This window comes from Cuculus canorus, chromosome 2, assembly GCF_017976375.1.
Source record: "Cuculus canorus isolate bCucCan1 chromosome 2, bCucCan1.pri, whole genome shotgun sequence".
Taxonomy (NCBI): domain Eukaryota; kingdom Metazoa; phylum Chordata; class Aves; order Cuculiformes; family Cuculidae; genus Cuculus; species Cuculus canorus.
The window spans coordinates 142343527-142365967 of NC_071402.1; the positions used below are offsets into that span (position 1 = coordinate 142343527).

At 37.9% G+C, this 22441-nt stretch overlaps 1 protein-coding gene across 2 annotated transcripts in view; it reads right to left on the reverse strand.

The window, feature by feature from the left end:
* The window catches only part of PRTFDC1 (phosphoribosyl transferase domain containing 1), a 45404-nt gene extending 23715 nt beyond the window's left edge, over nucleotides 1-21689 (reverse strand). For both annotated transcript variants that reach the window (XM_054058373.1, XM_054058372.1), the window contains exons 1-3: nucleotides 21579-21689; nucleotides 17424-17530; nucleotides 14342-14525 (exon numbers count right to left, since the gene is read on the reverse strand). In XM_054058373.1, coding sequence (XP_053914348.1) covers nucleotides 14342-14525; nucleotides 17424-17530; nucleotides 21579-21620 — 333 coding nt within the window. In that variant the 5' untranslated portion in view covers nucleotides 21621-21689. The remainder of the gene's footprint in view (nucleotides 1-14341; nucleotides 14526-17423; nucleotides 17531-21578) is intronic.
* Nucleotides 21690-22441: the final 752 nt, after the last annotated feature.

A 22441-nucleotide genomic window follows, 5' to 3' on the forward strand; every position in this document is an offset into this window, starting at 1 on the left:
AATGAGTTGGGTGGTCTTGAGAAAATATATTATAAACAGCACTTCTCATCTGAAAATTGCACCAAACTGTGAACATCTGTTACTCTTTTAAAGAAACAGAATCTGGAGAACATTAATACTGGGCTCACTATACCAGAGATTCTTTAATCATGGCAAAAAAAAAAAAAAATGTAGTTCTAATATAACATTATAAATGCACAACTAAAGTAAGAAATTACCATCTTCTGCAACAAGGTTTTCCAGGAAGGTTTTGACCAAAAAGAAGTCAGACCATCACTTTACATTGTTCCTAGGAACTGCAAGCCATTGAATACAGAGCATTACTAAGGCTTCCCTTCCCTAATGGCCAAGTGAAATGGTTAGAACAGAATTACTGCCTGCGAGGTTTCTGACTTATACCCACAATCAGCAGAGTTTGAAAAGCAAAAGCCAAGCACCACTTCACCAATAGGTTTGGTGCGACTTGTCCATTAAAGCAGAGTTCAGTCTCCACATTCACTTTGGCTCGTCTTTTAATTTTCTGTTAGACTGGCACTAACTGCACATGATCTATGCTGTTTCTGTTCTCAAAGGGTGATCCATGACCTTGAAATGTCTTAATTAAAGACGGGATTACTCTTCCTAATTTAGGTATCTGAAAGTTAAGACATCTGAATTTATGCATCCTGGGCTCCCTTCACAATCAATAGAGAAAACAAAAAAGATTATGGAAATAGTCTATTTCACTGTATAGGAAATCTACAGCAAGTAACTTAGACCTGGACATCTAACTGTGAGAAATCTGGCATTAGGTGAGAGGGCTCCCAGTCTAAGAGATGAGATCAATATTTTCTTTCTAAAAGCCCCACTGCGCACTCAGAAAGAAATTACTTTCAATCACATTTACCACAAGCACATAAGAAGCAATGATCTTGACTATTTTCCATCAGTAATATCATGAACTATCTGTTCAGGCTCTGTCTCACACAAACAATTAACACAATTCTCCTTGGTACCATTCCAGGATAATTTGCTTGTATGTTTACTAAAGGTTTCATTTTAATCTAAGTAAAAAACATTTGAGGAGAGAATTCAAAAGATACAACCAATCTAATATTTCTTCCAAGTTATGTAATTAAAAAAAAATATTAGCAACCAGTCTTTGCAGATTTTTTACAAAAACATTACACCAGATGATTAACAGGACTTTAAAGTTCTTGGAACAGAAACATAAATTTACCTATAGTGTTTACCCACTGAATGAAATCAATAGGATTTCATGTGTATGGGGTTCATGATCCTCAAGAATGGAGACTAAATGAAACTCAGTAAAACAATAACTTGCATTTGATGGTGGGGGAAGGATAGCAACTGGGCAGGCTACACTAACGGTAACATTGAAGGTGGTCTGCAGATTTACATTTTTAATGACAGAAAAAGGTGGATGGCACAGAAGCCAAAGGGGAGAAGACATTTTCCAGGTTAATGAACAATGAGGATTAGAACAAAATTCTAATTTTGTTAGCTCCTACAGTAAGGAAAAGCTTAGATTTTGAAATATCACATGGACACAAATGACTTAGGAAATGGATATATGTTTTCAGAGACATGGCTACAATACACTGCAGCAACAGAAACTGAAAATGACAGAAAATCCAAGTAAAACTGTTATACTCCAGCACACAAATAAACGTATTACAGATATGTTTATTAGCTAAGAAAAAAAACAATGTTCAGATGAAAACAGAGTAGCTGTGACAAGAAATTACTTTCCAGTTAATATTTTTCAAAAATGAAACCACAAAAGCAACGTCTCTCACACAATTTTGAAGTAGACAGTTGTTACTCCTATGTGACTTAGCTGCAGCAAACTGATTCACACATAACCAAGCATTTTGTACTTAAAAAATAGCATTGCAGAAATTGCAGGTATTGGCAGAGTTTAGATAGATGTACCTGCAATTAAAAAGACTTCTGCTTTGAAATTATATACTGTTCAGTAATTCTGATACCTTTTGCTATATGACTATTCTCTATCATCTCAGTCATGAAGATAGTAATTAAAATGAAAATTTTGATGTGCCAGTTTGGATGCTGACACCCTAGTATAAACTGTCTTGCTTTGCAGCCTGCCTCCTGAGAATTACTTCAATATATGAATATATCAGTCGTTGGAGTGTTAGTATGGCATCTACATCATCTGTTCACCTATTTTGACTACTAGGTAAAAGTGAAACTGATATATAAAGTATAAGCTATGAAATTATCCTCCGTGTATCAGCAGAATTAAGAAGAACATCGGTGGAGCGGTAATACATAAGATGTACTTAGAAGCAACATATACTTGAACTGGTATAATCTCTTCTCTAAAGAACAACCTCTAAGAACAAAGGACCTCAAGAGTGTAGATCAGAACACCCATAGCAGGCAACTAGAAGGACATCCCAGGCTTAAACAACTTTCAGAGGACAACTAGTAAGTACTATGAAGCTGGAGACTTGTGCAAATGAGTGGGAATAATAAGGATCACTTCCTAGACTGGAAAGCATGCTATCCCTTCTCCAGAACCAAATGTACACCAAAAGGCAGACTGCAACTTCTGGGCACACCCACATTCAAAATAATCAAGTGCCAGGTCACTGATAGATTTGTTGGTGTGTTTTGAATACCTTGCAAACAAGCTGACGATGCTCAACGAACTGGAAATCAAATACAGTAACCTGGCATACACCCACTGTCATACATTATTGTTATTGGCATACACCACCAATTCCACCAGGACAGTAAAGGTATATTTGCACTGAAGCACTGCTGGCTTTGTATATATCTGGTAGCTTTAAAATTGTCTTCTGGAGCTGGTTGGTAACCACCCCACTGACTGCACTGCACGGACATCTGTCTTATTGCTATTGCAAGGATAACCTACAATACTAAACTTTAAACTGCTGTAGGCATACCTATCAGTGCTCTGCTTACTACAGTGTAATACTTACTTTACATCTATACACTTAGATCTACAATATAACTAACTAGATAATTCCACTTATTTTTTATTTTTTTTTTCTTTTCTTTTTTTTTTCCTTCTTGTTATTCCTGAACTAAAAGCTCCATTACACAGGTCTGGATGTGCTTCAAATTCAGGCTAGCCTACGCAGTTCCAGGGAGGGCCAGAGTTCTGCAATAAGAAAGTTGGCTTTGGACAGAGAAAGACAGTGAATTTACTGACAGCAAAGTACTCCTTATCAGCTGACCTGTGGTAACACACGCTGTAAAAGCAAGGCAGATCATTCAGCTTAACACTCAGTGCAATAATAAGCTATTAAAACTTAATAAATTTGATTGTTTACAATCACATATTCCGTAATTCCTTGTGTACCAGGACTACAGCACGTCTTCTCTGTATTGAATCAAAAGAAGGCATGGTATCTTGGAACAGATACTAGAAAATTCATCCCCCATAGGAGATGCTTCCATGGAGATTCTCTAGTATCTAATTAAGCATAAATTGCCACTGAAGCTTTTTCCTTTCTGACCAAGGCCTTTGGAATGGACTTCTCATGCGTGTACTCTCAGACATCGACAAAGGTAGGCTGACGTGCAATGCTAATGCAGTTAATACAGGTTATACTGGCAAATACAAACATATTTCCTCGGGGCAAGTGTTAAAAGCTCTAAATTCTGTACACTCTCATTTTGCTGTAAGCAAGTGATCAACACTACATTCCCACCTACTAGTAAGTTCTGTAGATATACAGAATAAAGGTACTTCAAATATTTTCAAATAATGAAAATTTTCTAAAAACATGACTGCATACATTATCCACCCCGCATTATTATTGCAGATAAAACTTTCCTTAGTATCTCCAAACAGAGATATGATTTCAGTTTTATGGGCATAAATATGAAGTAACTCTACAGGAAAAAGGCCAAACTGTTGTAACCTGCAGTAGAATTCAGATCAGTTAAGTTGGCTAATAAGGACAATAAATTATATCATATTTTCCTTTCTGGTGTAGCAATTAAGTTTTATATATTTGCTTGGCATTGATTAAATAGGTTATTTTGTTTAAGAATGAGGCAGTAAGATTGCGGCACTGCATCTAACCATGTGTCACAAACAGCACCTGTACACTTAAAAAGAACAGCAAGAACTTAAATCAAGAACATGCAATACCAAATGTTCGCAATTGTATATAAATCAGAAACACAATATATTCTCAAAATTCATGTTCGTTTTCACAGAGTGTAGCCTGAGGTTTTTTTGTACTATAACTTGTTTTTATTCTGTAAAATAACACTGAAAACATACAAATAAGATCTGCATATCTACCAGGATAAGGAAAGGTACTAAAGTTTCAGAGAGCTGTTCAGTCCTGTGAGGTGAGGTTCATACTTTATCTGCAGAGATGGGAGGCAAATACAATTTAAAACTTATAGGCAAAAAACAACTTAGGAAGCAGACTCTCCAAAACTGCCAGTCCTACTCAGGGACTCGCTTTGCACTGCCAGGAGGTATTACTAAGGGTGACAATAAAGCAATAAAAGCCCACACTCTTGGAACAGGAGACTTGGATTTCTTTTCTTCTTCAACTCTCAGAAGACCACCACAAGCTAAAGAACATAGCAAAACTCTTCCTCCTGCTACTATGCTACGGTAATACAAAAACCATAAAGGACATCAGGCATGCGAGAGCCAACTATACTAGACTCAGCTAGGAAAACGTCAATTTGGGTCCAAGTCTACGTTAACTGCAGTATCCATCTTTTACCCAGTTATCGTTCAGCATTAAATGCATGAACACTACAGCAGCAGAACTCAAAGTCATGTTTCCCAGCATCAACAGAGGGTCTGCCAGCTGGGACACTACTAGGTGCATACGTACCATCTTACTCTGTATTTTAAATTGTGTTGTAAAGTAATCAACAAAAGTAAATGAACATTGTGAAAAATCAGATAGTAAATTTGTAAGAACCCTGTCCCTTGGGGGGTTCTGAAAGCAAATGAGAACACAGCTTTCTCTAGATAAAGCACAAAGGACTAATCATCTGACCCTGACTATCAGCAGTTCCTAGAATTTGGTGATAAAAGGAAAGTAGGAGAAGAATCTTCCAATTTGTCAAACAGCCATAGGCTGACGAAACAGACAGATAGGTGTAAGCAAATTCACCAAAGATGAGACTGATAAAAACCTCAAATGCTTAGTCCCTTCCAGCAATCTGGAGTCTGTTGTATCAGACTCTCACAACTCAGTAGCGCTGTCTTTCGTACCACTACGTTTAGTCCGTTGGCTAGTGAGAACTTGGAAACTTTTGACAACACACATACCCCCCTTGTTTTGTTGCAAGGTCATTTTCTAGTATCCCTTCTCTATTTAAATACTCTTAACTCCTGTCTATCAAATGAGGGAGGGAAATAATTTTATATCTGTCATGCAGATAAGCACTGCAATAACACAGTACTGCTGTTATTGCTATATTTCTATAAAGTAACCATTTTGTTGTATGCCTTACAGCACCCTGAGGTGTGTCATTGCATGAACATTCCACATGCTATCATCTGTTTTAAGAAATTTAAGAGAAGACAGTAAAAGAGAGTCATAGAATTCCCTGTGAAAATTAGAACTCTATGGCTTCTTTTAATTAATTTTGCCCCATTTCAGATCTTAATATAGAAAACCCACACACTAAACTATATATTTAGAATGCAAATAAGTACTGAAGGTGATCTTTTTCCAATGCATGAACATATCACAGTACTTTCAAATTCATCAGATCTTATTTGTACAGCAGGATTCGCAACCATTATGTTCTGGACATTTCATATGAGTTTGTGTCCCTGTCACTGCAAAAATCTGTGAAATAGATTTTCTATTCTATTCTATTTCAGTCTAGATTTCTAGACTGAAAATACAGACTACAAATCTCTCCTAATGACAACACACAGTATTACTGCAAAAGTTTAATAGTATCTTGCTGTATTTTTGGCAGAATAGGAACCAAAATATTTTACTAAGACTAGACTTCAATTTTTTTAGGCTTTGTAATAAACCACTGTATATGGCATCCAGGGGAACCTTAGAATGTACCTCTTTGAAAAGATGACCTCATGAATGCTTTTAATGAAATCCCTTGGTGCTTTGAATCTGTTCTAAAACTGACCAATTTAAAAAGCATCCATGGTCTCCAATGTTATGATATTCCAGAAACCTGGATTGCTTAAATATACTAAAGATTTAATCTCAGCAAAAAAAGAACACATTTAAAAATTTTAGAAAAATGAACCTCAGTCTAAAACTCCATTGATAGATAGTAGCTGTACCCTTAGATTAACATACTGTAATCTAAAACATTTATTACAAATTGGAAAACATTTTTTCAAAAGTAAACATTACAGTTTGATAGAAAAATGTGACCCTTGGGGAGACAAATTTCTCCAGAAAGATTAGGAAATACCTCTTGTGGAGTCTGCATTAGATCTGAAGTCCAGGAGAACAGAGTACCAATCCACAAGAGAGGAAAACGGCGTTTTTTTTCTTTTTAGAAAAAAGAATTCCAAAGCTGAAAATCACAAATCAGTATAAAGGAAGGTAATACCTAACCAGGGAAGAACAGATAAAACTGGTAAGTATTTTGAGAAGGCAAGTAATTACTTGCTTTAATAGGCCCCATAAATGCCTTAGGACAATATTTTGATATTGCAGCAGCACAGCTCAGCTCAGTACCACTCTGCCTTTGCTGCCACATCTGTTCTCGTTCTGTCCCCATGGCAATCAGGCCACTTCCTACTCAGTTCTTCCCTGGCTGAGCTGTTTGGTCTCCCCCAAATTTTTTATACGTGAGTCACTGGAACACTTACTCATATTTAAAAAAAAATCACGAAGACTTCAGATGGTGCTAACATATTTAAGTGGTGTGTAGGTGTGTCATCTGATGCCTACAGTTACAGAGATCATCCCTCTATGAGTAAGTTCTACATTACAGATAAACCTGATAAACTGACTGCATGATAGGCTTATTACGACCTTTCCTGAACTATGCCCACAAATTAACGCCTACTTATATTATTAGTAACATTCCAAGCCCGTAAGCGGCGTTCAACAGGAAAATACTACATGCTTTAATTAAAATAACTTAACTCAGAAACACTTACTTCCTCTTTACGCTCAAGACAGCCTTGAGTGAGTGATGGCTTTATGGTCTCATATCTCAAAACGCTGCCATCACATTAAATGGAAGCTGTAGATGCCTAGAAAGAAGAGCATCTGCCTCCAGACCTGAGAAGTTCCATGACACTGAATTTTAAGGTCACATTTTATTACATAAAGTATAGCCTTTTCCAGCTTGCCTTATGACTCTATGAAAAGCACACTGGTTCTCAAAAATAATTAGGGTTGAAATATCCATGCTCCCTTCAACAACTCTGAGGAGCGCCTCTCTGATGAAGAAGAGGGGGACGCCTGAGGTTTGCCATAAAAAAAAAAATTCTATTTTTAAACAATTCTTAACATTTGAAAAACGAACATTTGGACAGAGTTAGGACGACTGTGAATTGCAGCATCTCCACACAAAATATGATCTGTTTCCACTGTTGTTCACCCTCTTAACCATCTCAGGTCTTACTAAGTTTCAGGCAATAACTGAAGCATCAGAGATAGAGATAGAGATAGCATCAGTGCCTTCTTAAGAGTTGGAAGTATCTTTGGCTTCGAACTGCAAAGGACCTTTTACTCACTAGTTTTAGCAGGTTTGAGCATTACACAGAGCTTCCACTCATAAAGATACTGCGATGCAAATACCATTTTATCCATTCATAGACATGGAAGAGTAAACAGAGGTAAAATTCCTTTGGCAAGTGTAAGAGTAAATTTCTAGTCCCAAATCTCTCATGTGAAGCTTGCCTGTAAGACATCTATTTGGTAGCGCCGTCTACAATCACTAGAACACATTTCTCGGAGCACCAACAACTTTTAAGGTGTATATCCTCTACACTGGTAGCTTCTGTGGACTAAATTAATGTCATATTTTTGTTGTTCACTAGCTTCTAAAAGTGTATCACGCTGCAAAAGTCTCTGTACAGGTGTTCACTGTCTACAGTGCTGACTGCAAGCCATATATCTGAAAAAAAGTTTAAAAGTGTATTTTTAGTTTTGGAATGTCTAGTAGTACACACAGCCTCTCTCCAAATTAAATGAATAAGCCACATTTTGCCTACACTGAAGGTATTTATTTGCATGTCAAACTAGCAATTCACAGATAATTTGGAGTTCGACCCTGTGAAATTATTGCAGAATTTGGCCTTAAAATTGATAGGAATTCATTCTACCAGGTAGGCACCAATTTGAAATTCTTCTCAGTATCAAGAAGATTACATGGTCATCAGCTAAACTGTGTGCATGAAGTAAAATAAAGGGAACTCACAACCTTCCCAAGATACATAAGCTAATGTACATTCTCTTTGATCTCAGAACATGCATTTTTCTCAGTAGTTCATAAATTGTGGTTTCATCACACACAGGCTTGGAGATTAACAATCATTGCAACATTGGTGTAGAGTCTGAGTATAGATATGAATCATTAAATGCAAGCAATACACTTAGTTGTTTCTTCTGTATTGTAAAATGAATTTTGAAGTTACTTCTTTTCTAGGGTCAAGAATATAGTGTATTACTTTCAGATGTAAAGTTCATACTGATCTTAAAAAAATAACTTTCATACACTAAAATCGCAATGAATAAGAACAGGTTATTATGTAAAGCTGGAATGTACACTTTACATCCATTTCTACTTTGATTCTAGTCTAACGCCTCATGCCTCATGCTGTTTCTTAAGATATATTTGGTAATGGTGCATGAGAAGTAAAGATACATTACCAAAAAATAAATAATTTTACCACATTTACTAACTGGCTTTGAACTTATTATAAATCCTTTTTTTCCTTACTCCTACAGCAGGGAGATTTAGCAAAACTATTTACCACAATGGTTTCATACAGCAAAAACATTCAGATTTCTACTAAACAATGCTTGTTTTGTTGCTGTTTTTTTGAATTTTGCAGCACTAATAGTACTATTTATGCCAAGATTAATAACCAACAGTTGTAAATATATTTCAAACAATTGGAGGCTGAAGAGGAAACAGATCATATCAATGGATTTGTTTGTGAATAGACCTGAATGCAACCATTGTGCATGGATTATAATTCAGAGGTCACATTTTCTATTAGTGATGTTCTGAAAAACAGAGATAATGTATTAATTTTAAAGAATTATATAAATTGACCAAATCCACATAAACATCTAGAAGTTTTCTTCAAGTGGCTATCAAGCACCATTCCTTCAAAGTTCATTCACATTTTTCAGGATGATTTTCAACAATATCTCCTTGACAACAGACCACGAAAAACGCACTTCTAGAATCCTCAATAACAACGTTCTGTAAAAAATCCATGCTCGAGAAGGAATTTACAACTATGATGTATAATCTGATTATCGACAACTCATCTACTACCCTCTTTCAGAAATGCATTGCACAATTTCAAAATAATAGAGATGACTGGACTTCTGTCACTGTAGTCCACACAGGAATAACAAAAGAAATCACAAAAGAATTAGTTGATACTGTTGCATCTGTTAGTAGTGTATTAGATTTGATACGACAGAACACCCTCTTCTGTCTCAAGCTCTAATTCAACCTTTACCTTTATCAGCCTGTCCTAAATCTTCTCTTCCACACAACGAACATGGAGAAGCTCTAATCATGGTTCGTGAACACTCTACTCTTCCAGTACGGTTCTCATGCTATGTTTTTTTACTAAAATATATCCCATTCAGGCCTTCCCTTCATGACATCCACCTTCTTCTATTGCTGTGTTTGCTCTCTCTTTCTGTTCATCCTTAAACATTCTTTCTTATCTAGTCCTATCCATTAATTTGTAAACATCCTGGTAAAACACCTTCTTACTTCTTCTGCTATACTTCCCTCTGGATTCTTCCTAATTAGTTCTTCAATCTGCTAATGTTATCAATATCACAAACATATTAAAGAACTTCTGTTTCTTAACACTCCTACTGGTGTCATATTCTCCTTCAATGGCACTCCCAAAACTAATTTCTTCCTCCATTACTTTTCATCCTTGACTTCAACCTACCATGTTTCTGAAAATAATTTTGAACTCTGTCAGTCTGAAACTCTCACATCTTTTCAACTTTAGAGCTCTGGTTCCCTGCGAAAGAGCATTCATTCAGGAAAAGAATTAGCATGGTGAAAACTGAATATATTAGATGTTATTCATTCAGTTTTAAATTAAAAAGTCTGCAGTCAATTCCACCATTTCTAACTTATGTTAGATTAAGATCTAATCTCTTAGAACTGAATATCTAAGAAGTCACCAAATTCTATCAGTTCTTTCATCATTGCTTCTAGAATACATTGTGTTCACCTAAAACTTGGCATGCAACTTTCCATATCTGCATCATATTTCATGGGAGGACTATTCTAGTGCTTCCAGGAAGACACTGCCTTACCACTCTTAGGTTCATTCAAAAAAGTTTATGTTTTCTTCTCTTTATCTTTTAAAACTCAAAGCTGCTGCTTCTTTTATCCTTAAGTCTACACAACAGTCCCATATAAATTCATTTCTGAAATCATATCTTCTCTCACCTCAGTGCTTTCTTTTAATTTGCTCACTGTGCTAGAAGCTTGCAAAGTCACCACAGAACCTCTAATCAAATCCCCACCTAAAAAACTGCCTTATTTTGAGCTAATTTAAATACACAAAATTAAAATGCGAACAAGTATATCATATCATCTGCAAGTCTACAAGAAATGGCATTCTGCAAAAATCATATTTCTATGGAGAACTACCCATGTATCTTCCAGTCATGACTTTTTTTCCATTTCATAATTACTTTTAATATCATTCTTACTGTGTAAGAAGCCTTAAAAATCCGAGCTACAGTATTATCAACTGTTTCATTGTAAATCATATTCCTCAACTAACAGATATAGACTTTGTTTACAATTAAGCACACTTGATTTTTTCTTTACTGATCTACACCTGAGACTGTAAGTTTCTGCCCACACGTAAACTCCTTAACTTCCTCTACAGTATCACTTTAGCATTCCAATGAAAAAAAATCCATAATGAAATGGAAAAATGTAGTTTGATTTCTAGAGGAAGTAAAAATCTGACTTCAGTCAAGGATGCACCTCCAGTTTAAGTTGCAGGAATTCTGTTAAAGGTCTACGAATCAATACTGATGTCTGTAGAACATGAAGAGCAAAGCCACACTATTTTTAGGCTACAGTTTCCCAAGTTGTATTCTACTTTCCTCAAAAATAATAATCAAATGGTATTTTCTTACATTATCTGCATAAATCCTAAATTCAGTGATTTGTCATTCCAATTTGAGATAATGAAACAAGATAGCAACTGTAAAACACAGGAAAGTTTCTCATAAAAATGTCCAAGCTTAGGCATATATGTCAATACTTCACAAACAGGACAAAACCATCCTGATTACAGACGTGTTAGCAGCCACTCAACCTATTAATATCTACAGAATCTAAACGAACAATACTTTTTTAAAAAATCAACTCATTTGTATGAAGAAGTCTAAAAAGGAATTGACAGGCCCAACTTTCAGCTACTTAATATGAAAGCCAATCTTAATATACTAATTAAGGTTCTAAATTCTGGAATATGACGACAGGTTTGAAAAACAAAGAGCCATGTAAATCTGGTCACACTTTCAATCACCTTTTATTTGAAATGTAATCATGTCCATATGCCAGATACCACAAAGCACAATGTTTTCCACTGACACTTTGCAGTTAAGATGTACTTTCAGTGATGCTGAGATCTGACTTTGGGTCACAGTTACAGTCCATTTTTGCTGCACAATTAAACGGAGAAATCCCACTTTAATTACTTCCTCTAAAAATTGACTGACCTTTCAGCATTGGAGTTGGAATGATACAATTCAAGAATCCCATGAGTTTGAGCTGAAATTAGTTGTTGGATTTAAACAGCTGGAGGAGGGAAAGGAGATGTATTTGAAAGAATTACATTGACAGCAGCAGGACTCCCTTTGGGAGAGAAACAGAGAACAGTTAGTCAAAGGAAGCAGGATAAATAATGTGGGAAGAACAGTGTTTATAAAATGAAAAAGGGATAACAAGAAAGAAAAGGGGGTTGAGAGCAGTAATAAGTCTTAATAGAAAGTGGAACAGAAAAGGCAAAGGGAAGCAAAGGACTGGAATCAATAATGCTCTGAGACTTCATGTAGAGTCTTACCCCTAAAGCTGTAATTATTTGCCTTTGATTAAAGTGTAAAAAAGTGTGAGAGGTATTCTATCATAGAACAAATTGAGATGGGGAATTTGGGAGTCACATATAAGGCTGGGATAAAGAGCCACTCAAACTAGTAACTGTGAATTCCTCAAGTGTTCTGACCACAGCTATCTTGACAAGTGTGCGTTCTCTAAAGCCTGCACTTAGACAGACACAACGATAACTAAAACTGCAAAGGATGGCAGGTAATGGCACTTTAGTCAGCATTACATGTATGCATGTCTCATGGACTGCATCTACCAACATTAATGTCATTTCAAATTCATACTGCAGTGTCATTCAGCTTCTCAAGACCAGATACCAAGCACTGTTTCAAGCACTCAGTTAAGTGCACCTTCAGGCTCTCAATACACGGAACCTGTTTGGAAACACTTCTGAAAAAAAAAAAAAGGATTTATTTTATAAAAATTAGATGCAAGCACTAGTTCCAAGGAAGCAACTACCTTCCACCTAAAGCATGAGGTTAAAATCCAAAATATACAGAGACGCTAAATACTAGGATCATCTAGGATTTAGTCTTGACAATTGCGTCCTTGCATAACAAAAAATGTTTTGCAGTTTCAGCTTGACAAAACGTGCTTTTATTTTATCCCCTAGGCAATGATGTGAAGATTTTCACACTTTTGTGGTATACAGCTCCTGGCACTCATTGGTTATGGGTTAGTATAGCTAATAAGAGTTGATTTGTCACCAAGGAAAGCAATTTTAGAATGAGGGTATCCTCATGTTGGATGACAGATAACCCAATAGGAAAAGCATGCGCATTACCTATATGCCAGGTGCAAAATAAAGACCAATTTAAGTAATTTCACTATTTGCAAAGCAGTATCATTGAAGTACTATAATCACCACACCAAAAAGCTTGACTATAATTTCCATGTGCCTTTATGTGGGACAAACATATTTTACTTATTAATTTGTTCTGTAATACTGATAAATAGCTAGAAATTGTACAACATTAGTACTGCACAAATTCTTCACAGATCTGACTAATTCTTGAAAGAGAAGTCCCAGGACCAAATCCTAACCAAATGGCTACAAAAGGCACTCATCCACTTCTTTTCCATGATGGAAAAAATTCAGACTGGATTTGTGAAAGTTAGGAAAAGTTTATGGTCACAGAGGTCAGAGCAAACTGCCAACCAACCAACATCTGTCTTTGGTAAGGCGTTATTGTGGGAACTATTGGACTAGCAAGTTGCAATTGCACGCAAAGAGCAACTGTATCATCACTCCATTTTTTTAGTGTACTTGCCGAGATGCTTCTTGGACAGTTCCCTTCTAGAAATGCTCCCTCACTATGGACTGTATACTGCAAGGTGGAATATAAAGGTACAGCTTATGCAAATAGAAATTGTAATCAAGCGTTCTAAAAAAGGCTGGTCATCTCACTCTCATTGCCCCACTGAAACAAACAAATCATTACTGCATACAGTAACAAATCTTGATCCTTATTTCAACACTGGATTTGCCACAATGGCTTATTTAATTTTCTTATAAAACACTATCATCATCTAGAGGTATATTTTGCTACTATGTGAAACGCACATTATGAAGATGAAAGTATTTCAATTTCTTAGCATTAAACATTTAGAACAAGACATATATTTATCACCTTGCAGTTATGCCAAACTATGTGGGGGTGGGGGTGGAAAATGAAGTAACATGGAATAAACTTGACAGAATTGTTGAGTATTTTGAGAACAAACAACACATCAACATTTCACATGATGAGAACATGAATAATTTTCTGTCCAAAAGTGAAGACAGACCTTATAGAAAAATACAGCTTGAGTATGCTTCACATCCTCATTCATACTATTCATAAGGTACACAGGGACATGAGCAAATATTTTGAAAGAAAAACTCACAGTTTTTTCAAAGAAAAATGTTTTTCATGTTGTTTTTCTTATAATTTTGTTTTAAAAATAATAAACTTCCCATTTACAAAAGTCAAGTATTTATTAGGAACATACAACCAGAATCTACATAAATAAGTTGTTGACTTACGTGGTAACTTTTCAGTCTAACAAAATCAACTTTCATGGAGATGAACCTTTCCGAATTTCTGCTGAGATTTTTAATGTGCTCCACAAGGTCAGCACAGAACTTGTAGCCACCTTTGAGGACACAGAGAACCACAATATCATTGTCTCCAATGTCTTGCACAATGTCTTTGGCCAATCGTTCTGTCCTGGGGCAAAGAAAATTAAGGATAAAATAACATTAGATGCAGATTCTCTAAGTTCATGGTATGCTTTCAGTGTGGTTACAAACACTATGGTGAGTATATAGCTTGACCGACAATTTGTTTGAGTGTCGGCTTAGCTTCATTGGCTTTCGATCAAGTGCATAGTAGGCAGAGATAGAGTGATGGAGGTAAGATACAAAGTGTGTGAATCAAACTGGTTAACGTTAAATGCATAAATTCCCCAGTTATAGAGAAGAGAGCAACACATCTCAGCATATATTGAATTCATAAGCATTTCAGAGACTTTGGAGTAAAGAATGCAACTTAGTCTTTGGTTTTACCTCACAGAAACTATCAATACAAAATATTCCCGTACAATTGCCTAACTTGCTACCCAAGAACAATAAATTAAGTGAAAGATAGGGAAGAGAATTATTTGAATTTTTTTCACACTGACAGGCTTTGGAAGACACTACCCCTAAAACTTTAATAAAAATGTACACAAATGCTACAAAGAAATATGGAATCAATCAAAATTTTACAAAGAATGTGGGTGTACACTATCACTATCTCACACAGCAAAAAAGAGGAGCGCAAAGAGCTTAAATGACTTGTTCAAGGTCTCACATATAAGAACAATTAAAGTTATGTTCCAGTTAACCCAGAATTACAGGCTTCCCATATTTCTCTTTTCTTTGAGAATTCTGCATTGGAAATAGAATGTGGCAGATGACTGAAACCCAAAGGTACATATTTATCTCACACATAAATTTTCAAGATAAAAATAATAGACATAAATGCTTATCTTAAGTATTAATGGCTTTGATTTCTAAAGAACAAGGTAGATAGCGTTTCTAGACCTCAAACAGGGTACTAGGTCATTTCCAGATGCAAAGCAGGTATCAGCAGAAAACTGAACAATGTCATTTGATGTTTTGAGGAAAAACCGCTCAATGCATTATTTTCTGTAAACGCTTTCACTGGTAAATTCTTTAATAGCTCTCTGGATAAGCAGTTTCAATGAGAGTGGACTTCTTGACAGGACGCAATTCATGAAGTAATCCTATAATCTACCCTATGTATTTCATGGTTACTTTTTTTGTCTTTTTTTCTCTACCTGATGTAATATGGGAATCCATTTGCCATGACATAAATACATTGAACTTTAGTGAGATCTGCATGTGCGCATGTGCCAGAAAATAATAAGCTTTACATTGAAGATAATGTACTAGTTATAAGCAAGAGCTGTTGCTTTATTTTTACATCTTTGTATTTGTATTGCTCAAGTAAATTCCATACAGCAGTAATTGGAATATTTTGGATTTTGAAAAACAGAAGATATCATTAGATGACCTTGTCTGACCTCAAATATATAATTCCCTTTACTGATGTAAGAATGAAGATTGAAGACTTTCATTACTTTACTGAAGATTAATAAAACAGTCTTTTATCATCTTTTATCAAGTCTGAGAATAATGGGGAAAACTGATCATTAAGAAGAAATATTTCTCTGGTGATTTTAATTTTTTTTAATGTCCTTCAATAGTTGTTTGAGGAGCTCAAATTTCCAAAAATTCCAAAGATCACTTTGCATTTTAAAAGAGTACAAACTCCAGTGTAGGCAAAAATGTCCTGACTTCAATTTCTAAACATGACATACCATTTTTTTAACTTATATTTAATTGCTACCAACTGACAAGAGAATTTTCTCAGGGGCTGAGAGCCTTCTTCCTACAGGAAAACTTTGCATCCTCTTCCATTAGAACAGAATGAGTACTTTCTGCTGGAGTACAAGCACAACACTGGAGTTCAACGCTTACTTCAAATAAATTTGTATTGAATTCTATAAGAACTGAAGATGTAACATTATTTTTTAAAAACAAGAGGAATTAAAGGTCAGTTGACCCTAACCAAGAGAGATGAAAAATTCAACACAATGGTAACCGAAAAAGCAACAATAGAAAGCTTGTGTTTAAAAACAGATACAGGAGTCATAGCTCTTCCTTATGATGGTTATTTAAAATTTTCTCTCAATGAGTTACAACAATTGCAGTACTTGCAACTGGCTGTTTAAATGTGGTAGGTAGAAAGCTGCAGGCTGAAAAAGTCCCGTGAAATTCCATTCGGATGTTCCCAATAAATACACTGTTGAAAAGTACCACTTGTAGCTTTTTCATAAGATTTTTAACAGTATGTCAAAACAGTAAATGAGCATGAACAATAAGCTGGACTGCCACAAATATTAAAGCAGCATCAAATGCCTACACTGAGAGCATATGGGAATTGCTACAAGGTAGAGAATGAGGGATAATCAAGCTTTTCCACTGTCACCCTTCAAACCTAGCATCTGGACTCAAACTGTCCATGTCACGTTTTTCAGTTGTGCTGAATGGCAGAAGTCAATGGTACAGTTGGGAACCATTAGGTTAATCAATATTAATGATTTGTACTAGGAAGTTGCCAATACTGTGTATAATTGAATGTAGTTTTTCTCCTTTTTATATTAAAAACAAAGGACAGTTAGAGTGCAAGTGGGACATTTAAGTATAACTACATACAAAGCTTTGTACTATCCTTTCACCTTCCGTTTCAGCTCTCATGTCATTTACATTCCAGTGTCAATTTCACTATATGATCACAGTCTCCTTTTTGTGGGATCCCTATATCATTCAATGCCCAAATCAGAAAACAGGTGAAAGATAGGAAGTTGCAAAGGCAACTACAAGTCTAGCATGTTCTAACTTTCAAGCAAATTAAATAAACAAAAGTGTTTTCATAATTGCTAAAGTAATATTTTAGGACAAATGTTATATACCCACTAACAGTGGACAATAGGCTTTATAAAAAAGAATACTTCTAGTGACCAAAGAATTTATTTAGTAAAATTCAAACCACACATACCTGTCAACAATAATGCCATGAGGTATGAGCACATACTCCAGATCTCCATAGTAGTGCTGAGGGTAAGTAAACAAATCCAGGCTGTATCCAGGCCAATTGTCTGAAATCTGAATATCAAATAGTACTGTTAAGAATACTTCATGGTGTTTGACAATACATAACATTACATATTTATATGTAATATAAAATCAGTTTTGTAGTACACTCTATTGGTTGAATTAATCATATGACATACTCTCTTCCAGTTATAATCTACCACTTCACTTTTCCAATTAATTATTTTGCTTCTCAGTATATTTCAGAAATCAAATGCTACTGGTTTTCTTCCCCATAGAATGTGGGAAATTTCACCTAGAATTACAAACAACTAGATAGAAAGAGGAAATATTTAATACTAAACAACTGGTAAATCTAGGTCTCAAATTCAAAATGCAAGTGTAATAATTATATGTGTAATTACACATAAAGTGTAAAAATTACCACTCTCCAATGGGAAATTCAGACAGTGGGATTAAAAGTCAAATTAAATCATATATTAGAATTGTACATTTCGCGTTTAGAGGTATTTTAAATTTGCACATAAATGAATTATGTGGTTCACGGATGGTATCTGTACAAATCAGTAGAAGATTGTACTTCTTGCCAAGGTTGAGGTTCTTAATTTAGATAAGTCATCAAAGATAAATTACAAAATGTTCACATCTCACCTCACTTTCAGCTAGCCTATAAATCCATACATTTACAGAAAATATTTTACAGATTTAATATAGGTTACTTTTGTAAGTATTGGAATACAACAGTTAGGAGATTCCACAGCACACAATGGCAGCAGAGATTAAGTAGGCAAAAAATCGGCCAACACGTAAAGGCTTCAGAAAGCTACGAGGATGCAAAGTAAATGGCACAAGAACTAAATAAACTCTAAAACAACAGATTTCCTTATAATCACATTCCTCAAGTCACATATTGTCTTTCTTCTTTCTACAGCATGACCACACAAACCTTGAGCAGGACAAATTTTGAGAAGCTTGCCTTTATGAAGTGCACGTCGTACTGGCATCTCTGCTAAACATAGCCTTTAAAGGACCGTCACTGAAACTAATCTCTATTTATGATTTCATGTAGTACAGCAATAAACCATATCTCAAAAATATCTAGGCTATCACAACATATTTTACGTTGAGCTGTTCCTCCCCACCATCTTCTTAGGCATAGCTCTGCCTCGTGCTTTAATGAAACAGTGCTCTCCTAGCAGATATTTCTCTGATGGTTGGGGTTTTTTTGCATATTCATTGACAGCTACAGGCACCTCAACTCTCCTGTATTCTTAACTCTGCACAAGTTTCTGTATCAAAAAAAGTTATTTGTTGTTAACTACTCATGAACACTTGCCCATGAAGAACGGTAACTCGGAGACCACTGGAATCAATGAATGCTTTTCCCCTGACTTACACAGGCCTTGAAACTACACAAAAGAAAACAGTTACTTAGTTATGTTACTCACTTCCATAGAAACAGGAGATTATATATATCCTTCTTGGCTAGGTTTTTACCTAGAGGCACATCTTGCTCCAAATACACTTCTGCAGAAAGCCTGGGAAGCCTATTTTCCCATCTTCATTTTCAGTACATATAAGGGTGGCTGACACTTTTTAGATATTTTGTAGCAATCAACGGGTCTGGCATGGTTGTATTCAAAAGCATTTTAACATAAAATGAAACAATTTGAGATAGTGCTTTAAATTGCTAAAGTACTACAAACAATCACTGAGAACTCAGTCAGTATTGCTTACTTAGGCATTCTCATCAAATTGCATGGTTTTAGTGTGACGCAGATCAAGCTAAATGGATAGAAACCGCTTCAGAAATTATACAAACTCAAAGCTTTTACTTAGGTTACAATAAGTCTTTTATGAAATAGGATCAGGACAACATTTTTATTCTCCTACCTATCCTTCTGGTTGTCTTGAATAAAAGAATATAAACTGCATTGCTTTGCAATAATATAAAAGTTCTATTTACAAGTGCTCACTGGCATCTGACAAATCAGATTATATTTACATGTACTTTCTAATTAGTCATTTTTCTAATATAATAACCCTATTTCATATTCTTCCTTTTAAAAAGGCACTTCCCAACAATAAGGCCTAGAAATTCTCATTTACCCTGCCATTCACATTGTTATGCTATAGGACAATTTTCAAGTTACTGTAAATTTTATGAGTATTCTGCTTGTGAATTTAGGGAAGAAAAAAAAAGAGAGCAATTATCCTCAGCTTAATAGCTAAGCACCAAAAAATATCCACCTCAGATTAAACTCAACTTCCATTTACTTCTGGCTTTTAGCCCTTGAAAATATGAAGGAAATAGTTGTGATTGTTTCAATAAAAAGACAGTGTTCAACTGTCTAAATAAACACATATCCTAACTATATCGGTGCACAAACATGTAAAAAAAAGTCCTACAGTGAAAGAGTGAGCTATTTTTCAAGTTCAGGGTTGGTGTGTTCAAGGAGCTCAGCAGAAATTCTTCAATCGGTCTTTAAGAAGTTGATGTGAATGTGTACAAAAAGGATTATAATCACACGGCATTACAGAAAAGTGGTCCCTTCAGGCAGAAGAGAGAAGCTGGACACATTCCATAGCAACACCTTTGGATTTTGCTAGTTCTGTTGTCTGGCAAGGTGGGTACACGTTAGGATTGAGCACCACACTTGCTTCAGAGCAACAATGATCTGGATTTTGCTTTGGTATAAAACAAGGGAGTAAGTATCAAGCAAAGCCCAGCTTTTGTAAACTTAAATCACACTGCGCTGGCTTTACTTTTCATTGGGTTTGGGAGGACTGGGGAGTGTGTGCACGCATCTGTTTGTGGCACGCAGAAGAACTCAGTACAGCAGAACATGGTTTTCAGTATTCACCTCCTCCTTTGCAGCACCCTGTTGAACAGTCATAGTATCGTAGAATCATAGAACCATAGAATAGTTTGGGTTGGAAGGGACCTTAAAGATCATTTAGTCCTAACCCCCCCTGCCATGGGCACAGACATGTTCCACTAGACCAGGCTGTCCAAGGCCCATCCAACCTGGCCTTGAACACCACCTTCCCTGGGCAACCTGTTCCAGTGCTTCACCACTCTCATAGTGAAGAAATTCTTCCTTATGCCTAGTCTAAGTCTGCCCCTCTCCAGTTTATACCCATTGCCCCTTGTCCTATCACTACAAGCCTTTGTAAACAGCCCCTCCTCAGCTTTCTTGTAGCCCCTTCAGGTACTAGAAGGTCGCTATAAGGTCTCCTCGGAGCCTTCTCTTCTCCAGGCTGAACAAGCCCAACTCTCTCAGCCTGTCCTTGTATGAGAGCCCTCCAATAATCTTTGTAGCCCTCCTCTGGACCGGTTCCAACAGCTCCAGATCCTTCTTATGTTGAGGATTCCAAAACTAGACACAATACTCCAGATGAGGTGTCACAAAAGAGGAATAGAGGGGCAGAATCACCTCCCGCGACCTGCTGGCCACGCTTCTTTCGATGCACACACTTTAAAAATGTCATTTATAGCGCAGATGTCAGGAGAGAGGGTTGATGCACAGTGGTCTTGGGCAGAGCTCGCACACAGGGTGACGGGTTTCTCTGGAAGGGCGATGAGGGGATGCTGGCATGGGCAGGGTCAGAGCCCTCAGCTGGGGCCACACCACGGACGGCTGCTCTGCAGCTTGGTTAAAATCCCAATGCCACGACGGAATAAGAACGCATTTAAGGCGGTGGCAGGGACAGTATTTGCTTTGCAGGAGGATCTGGTGTGTCCCTCATAAGAAGGCGCACACGCGTTCCTCTCCGTGTACGCCATTCACCCCACTCCAAAGCGCTGCCATGGCTCGGCTCTTTCCCGAGCACGGGGCAGCTTCGGCGGCGCTCCCCGATCCTCAGGGGCCTCCAAGCGTGTCGGAGCAGCCCTGCGCACCCGACCTCGGTCACCCCAGCAGCCGCGGCCGCCACTCCGGACAACTCGGAACCGGGTGGAAACATCCCGGAGCAGCGCGGGGAGGGAGCGTTGGGGACCCTGGCGGGGCGGGAGGGACGCGGAGGAACCGGCCGGGGCGGAGGGCGAGGCGGGCGGCTGCGCCGGGGCGGGGAGGGACGGGGCGACGCTCGCATTTACCACCACGCCGCGGCCTCCGCTGGTCCCGCCGCGCCCGGCCATCTTCTGCGCGCCCGGGGGCTGCGCGGGGCGGGGCGGCGGAGCCACGGGGGGCCGCGCTGCGCCCGCCGCTGCTGCCGCGGGAGGCGCCCGTGAGCGGGGGGCAGGTCCCCCTCTGTGTTGCCGTGGGCGGGAGCTGCTGCCCCGTCCCTGCTCCGCTGTGCCTGGGGGTAGCATCCTCCTCCCTGCTCCCGTGCGCTGGGGTAGCATTCCCCCCCACCCGCTCCCGTACGCTGGGGCAGGATCCCCCCCCCCGCTCCCGTGCGCTGGGGCAGGATCCCGTGTACTGGGCCTGGTCCCCAAGCTGAACAGCCACCCATACACTCTTGTTATGCTCTGACAAGACAGACTCAATCACCACAGGTCTGAAATGAGGAAAAGGAATACCAGCTATAACGCCTAAGCTGGGCTGCAGGCGAGGTCACGGAGAGTGGGGCACAGCTGTGCACTTAGCTGCGAGTGGGATGGCAGTGGGAGCTGCTGGGCTTGAAGGAGCCAGGCCTGGTGACAAGGGTGGCAGGAGGGTGGAAAGGCTGGGACACAGCGAGGCCTGGGCTAAGGTAGTGAGACCGGGACAGGCTGGAGAGGTGGGCCTGTGCGAGCCTCATGAAGGTCAACAAGGCCAAGAGCAAGCTCCTGCACCTGGGTCAGGTAGTATCAAGCATAAATAGAGTCTGGGCAGGGAATGGATTGAGATCAGTCCTGATGAGAAGGACTTGGAGGTACTGATGGATTGAGAAGCTCAGCCTGAGCTGGCACTGTGTGCTCGCAGCACAGAAAGCCAACCGTATCCTGAGCTGCATCAAAAGAAGTGTGACCAGCAG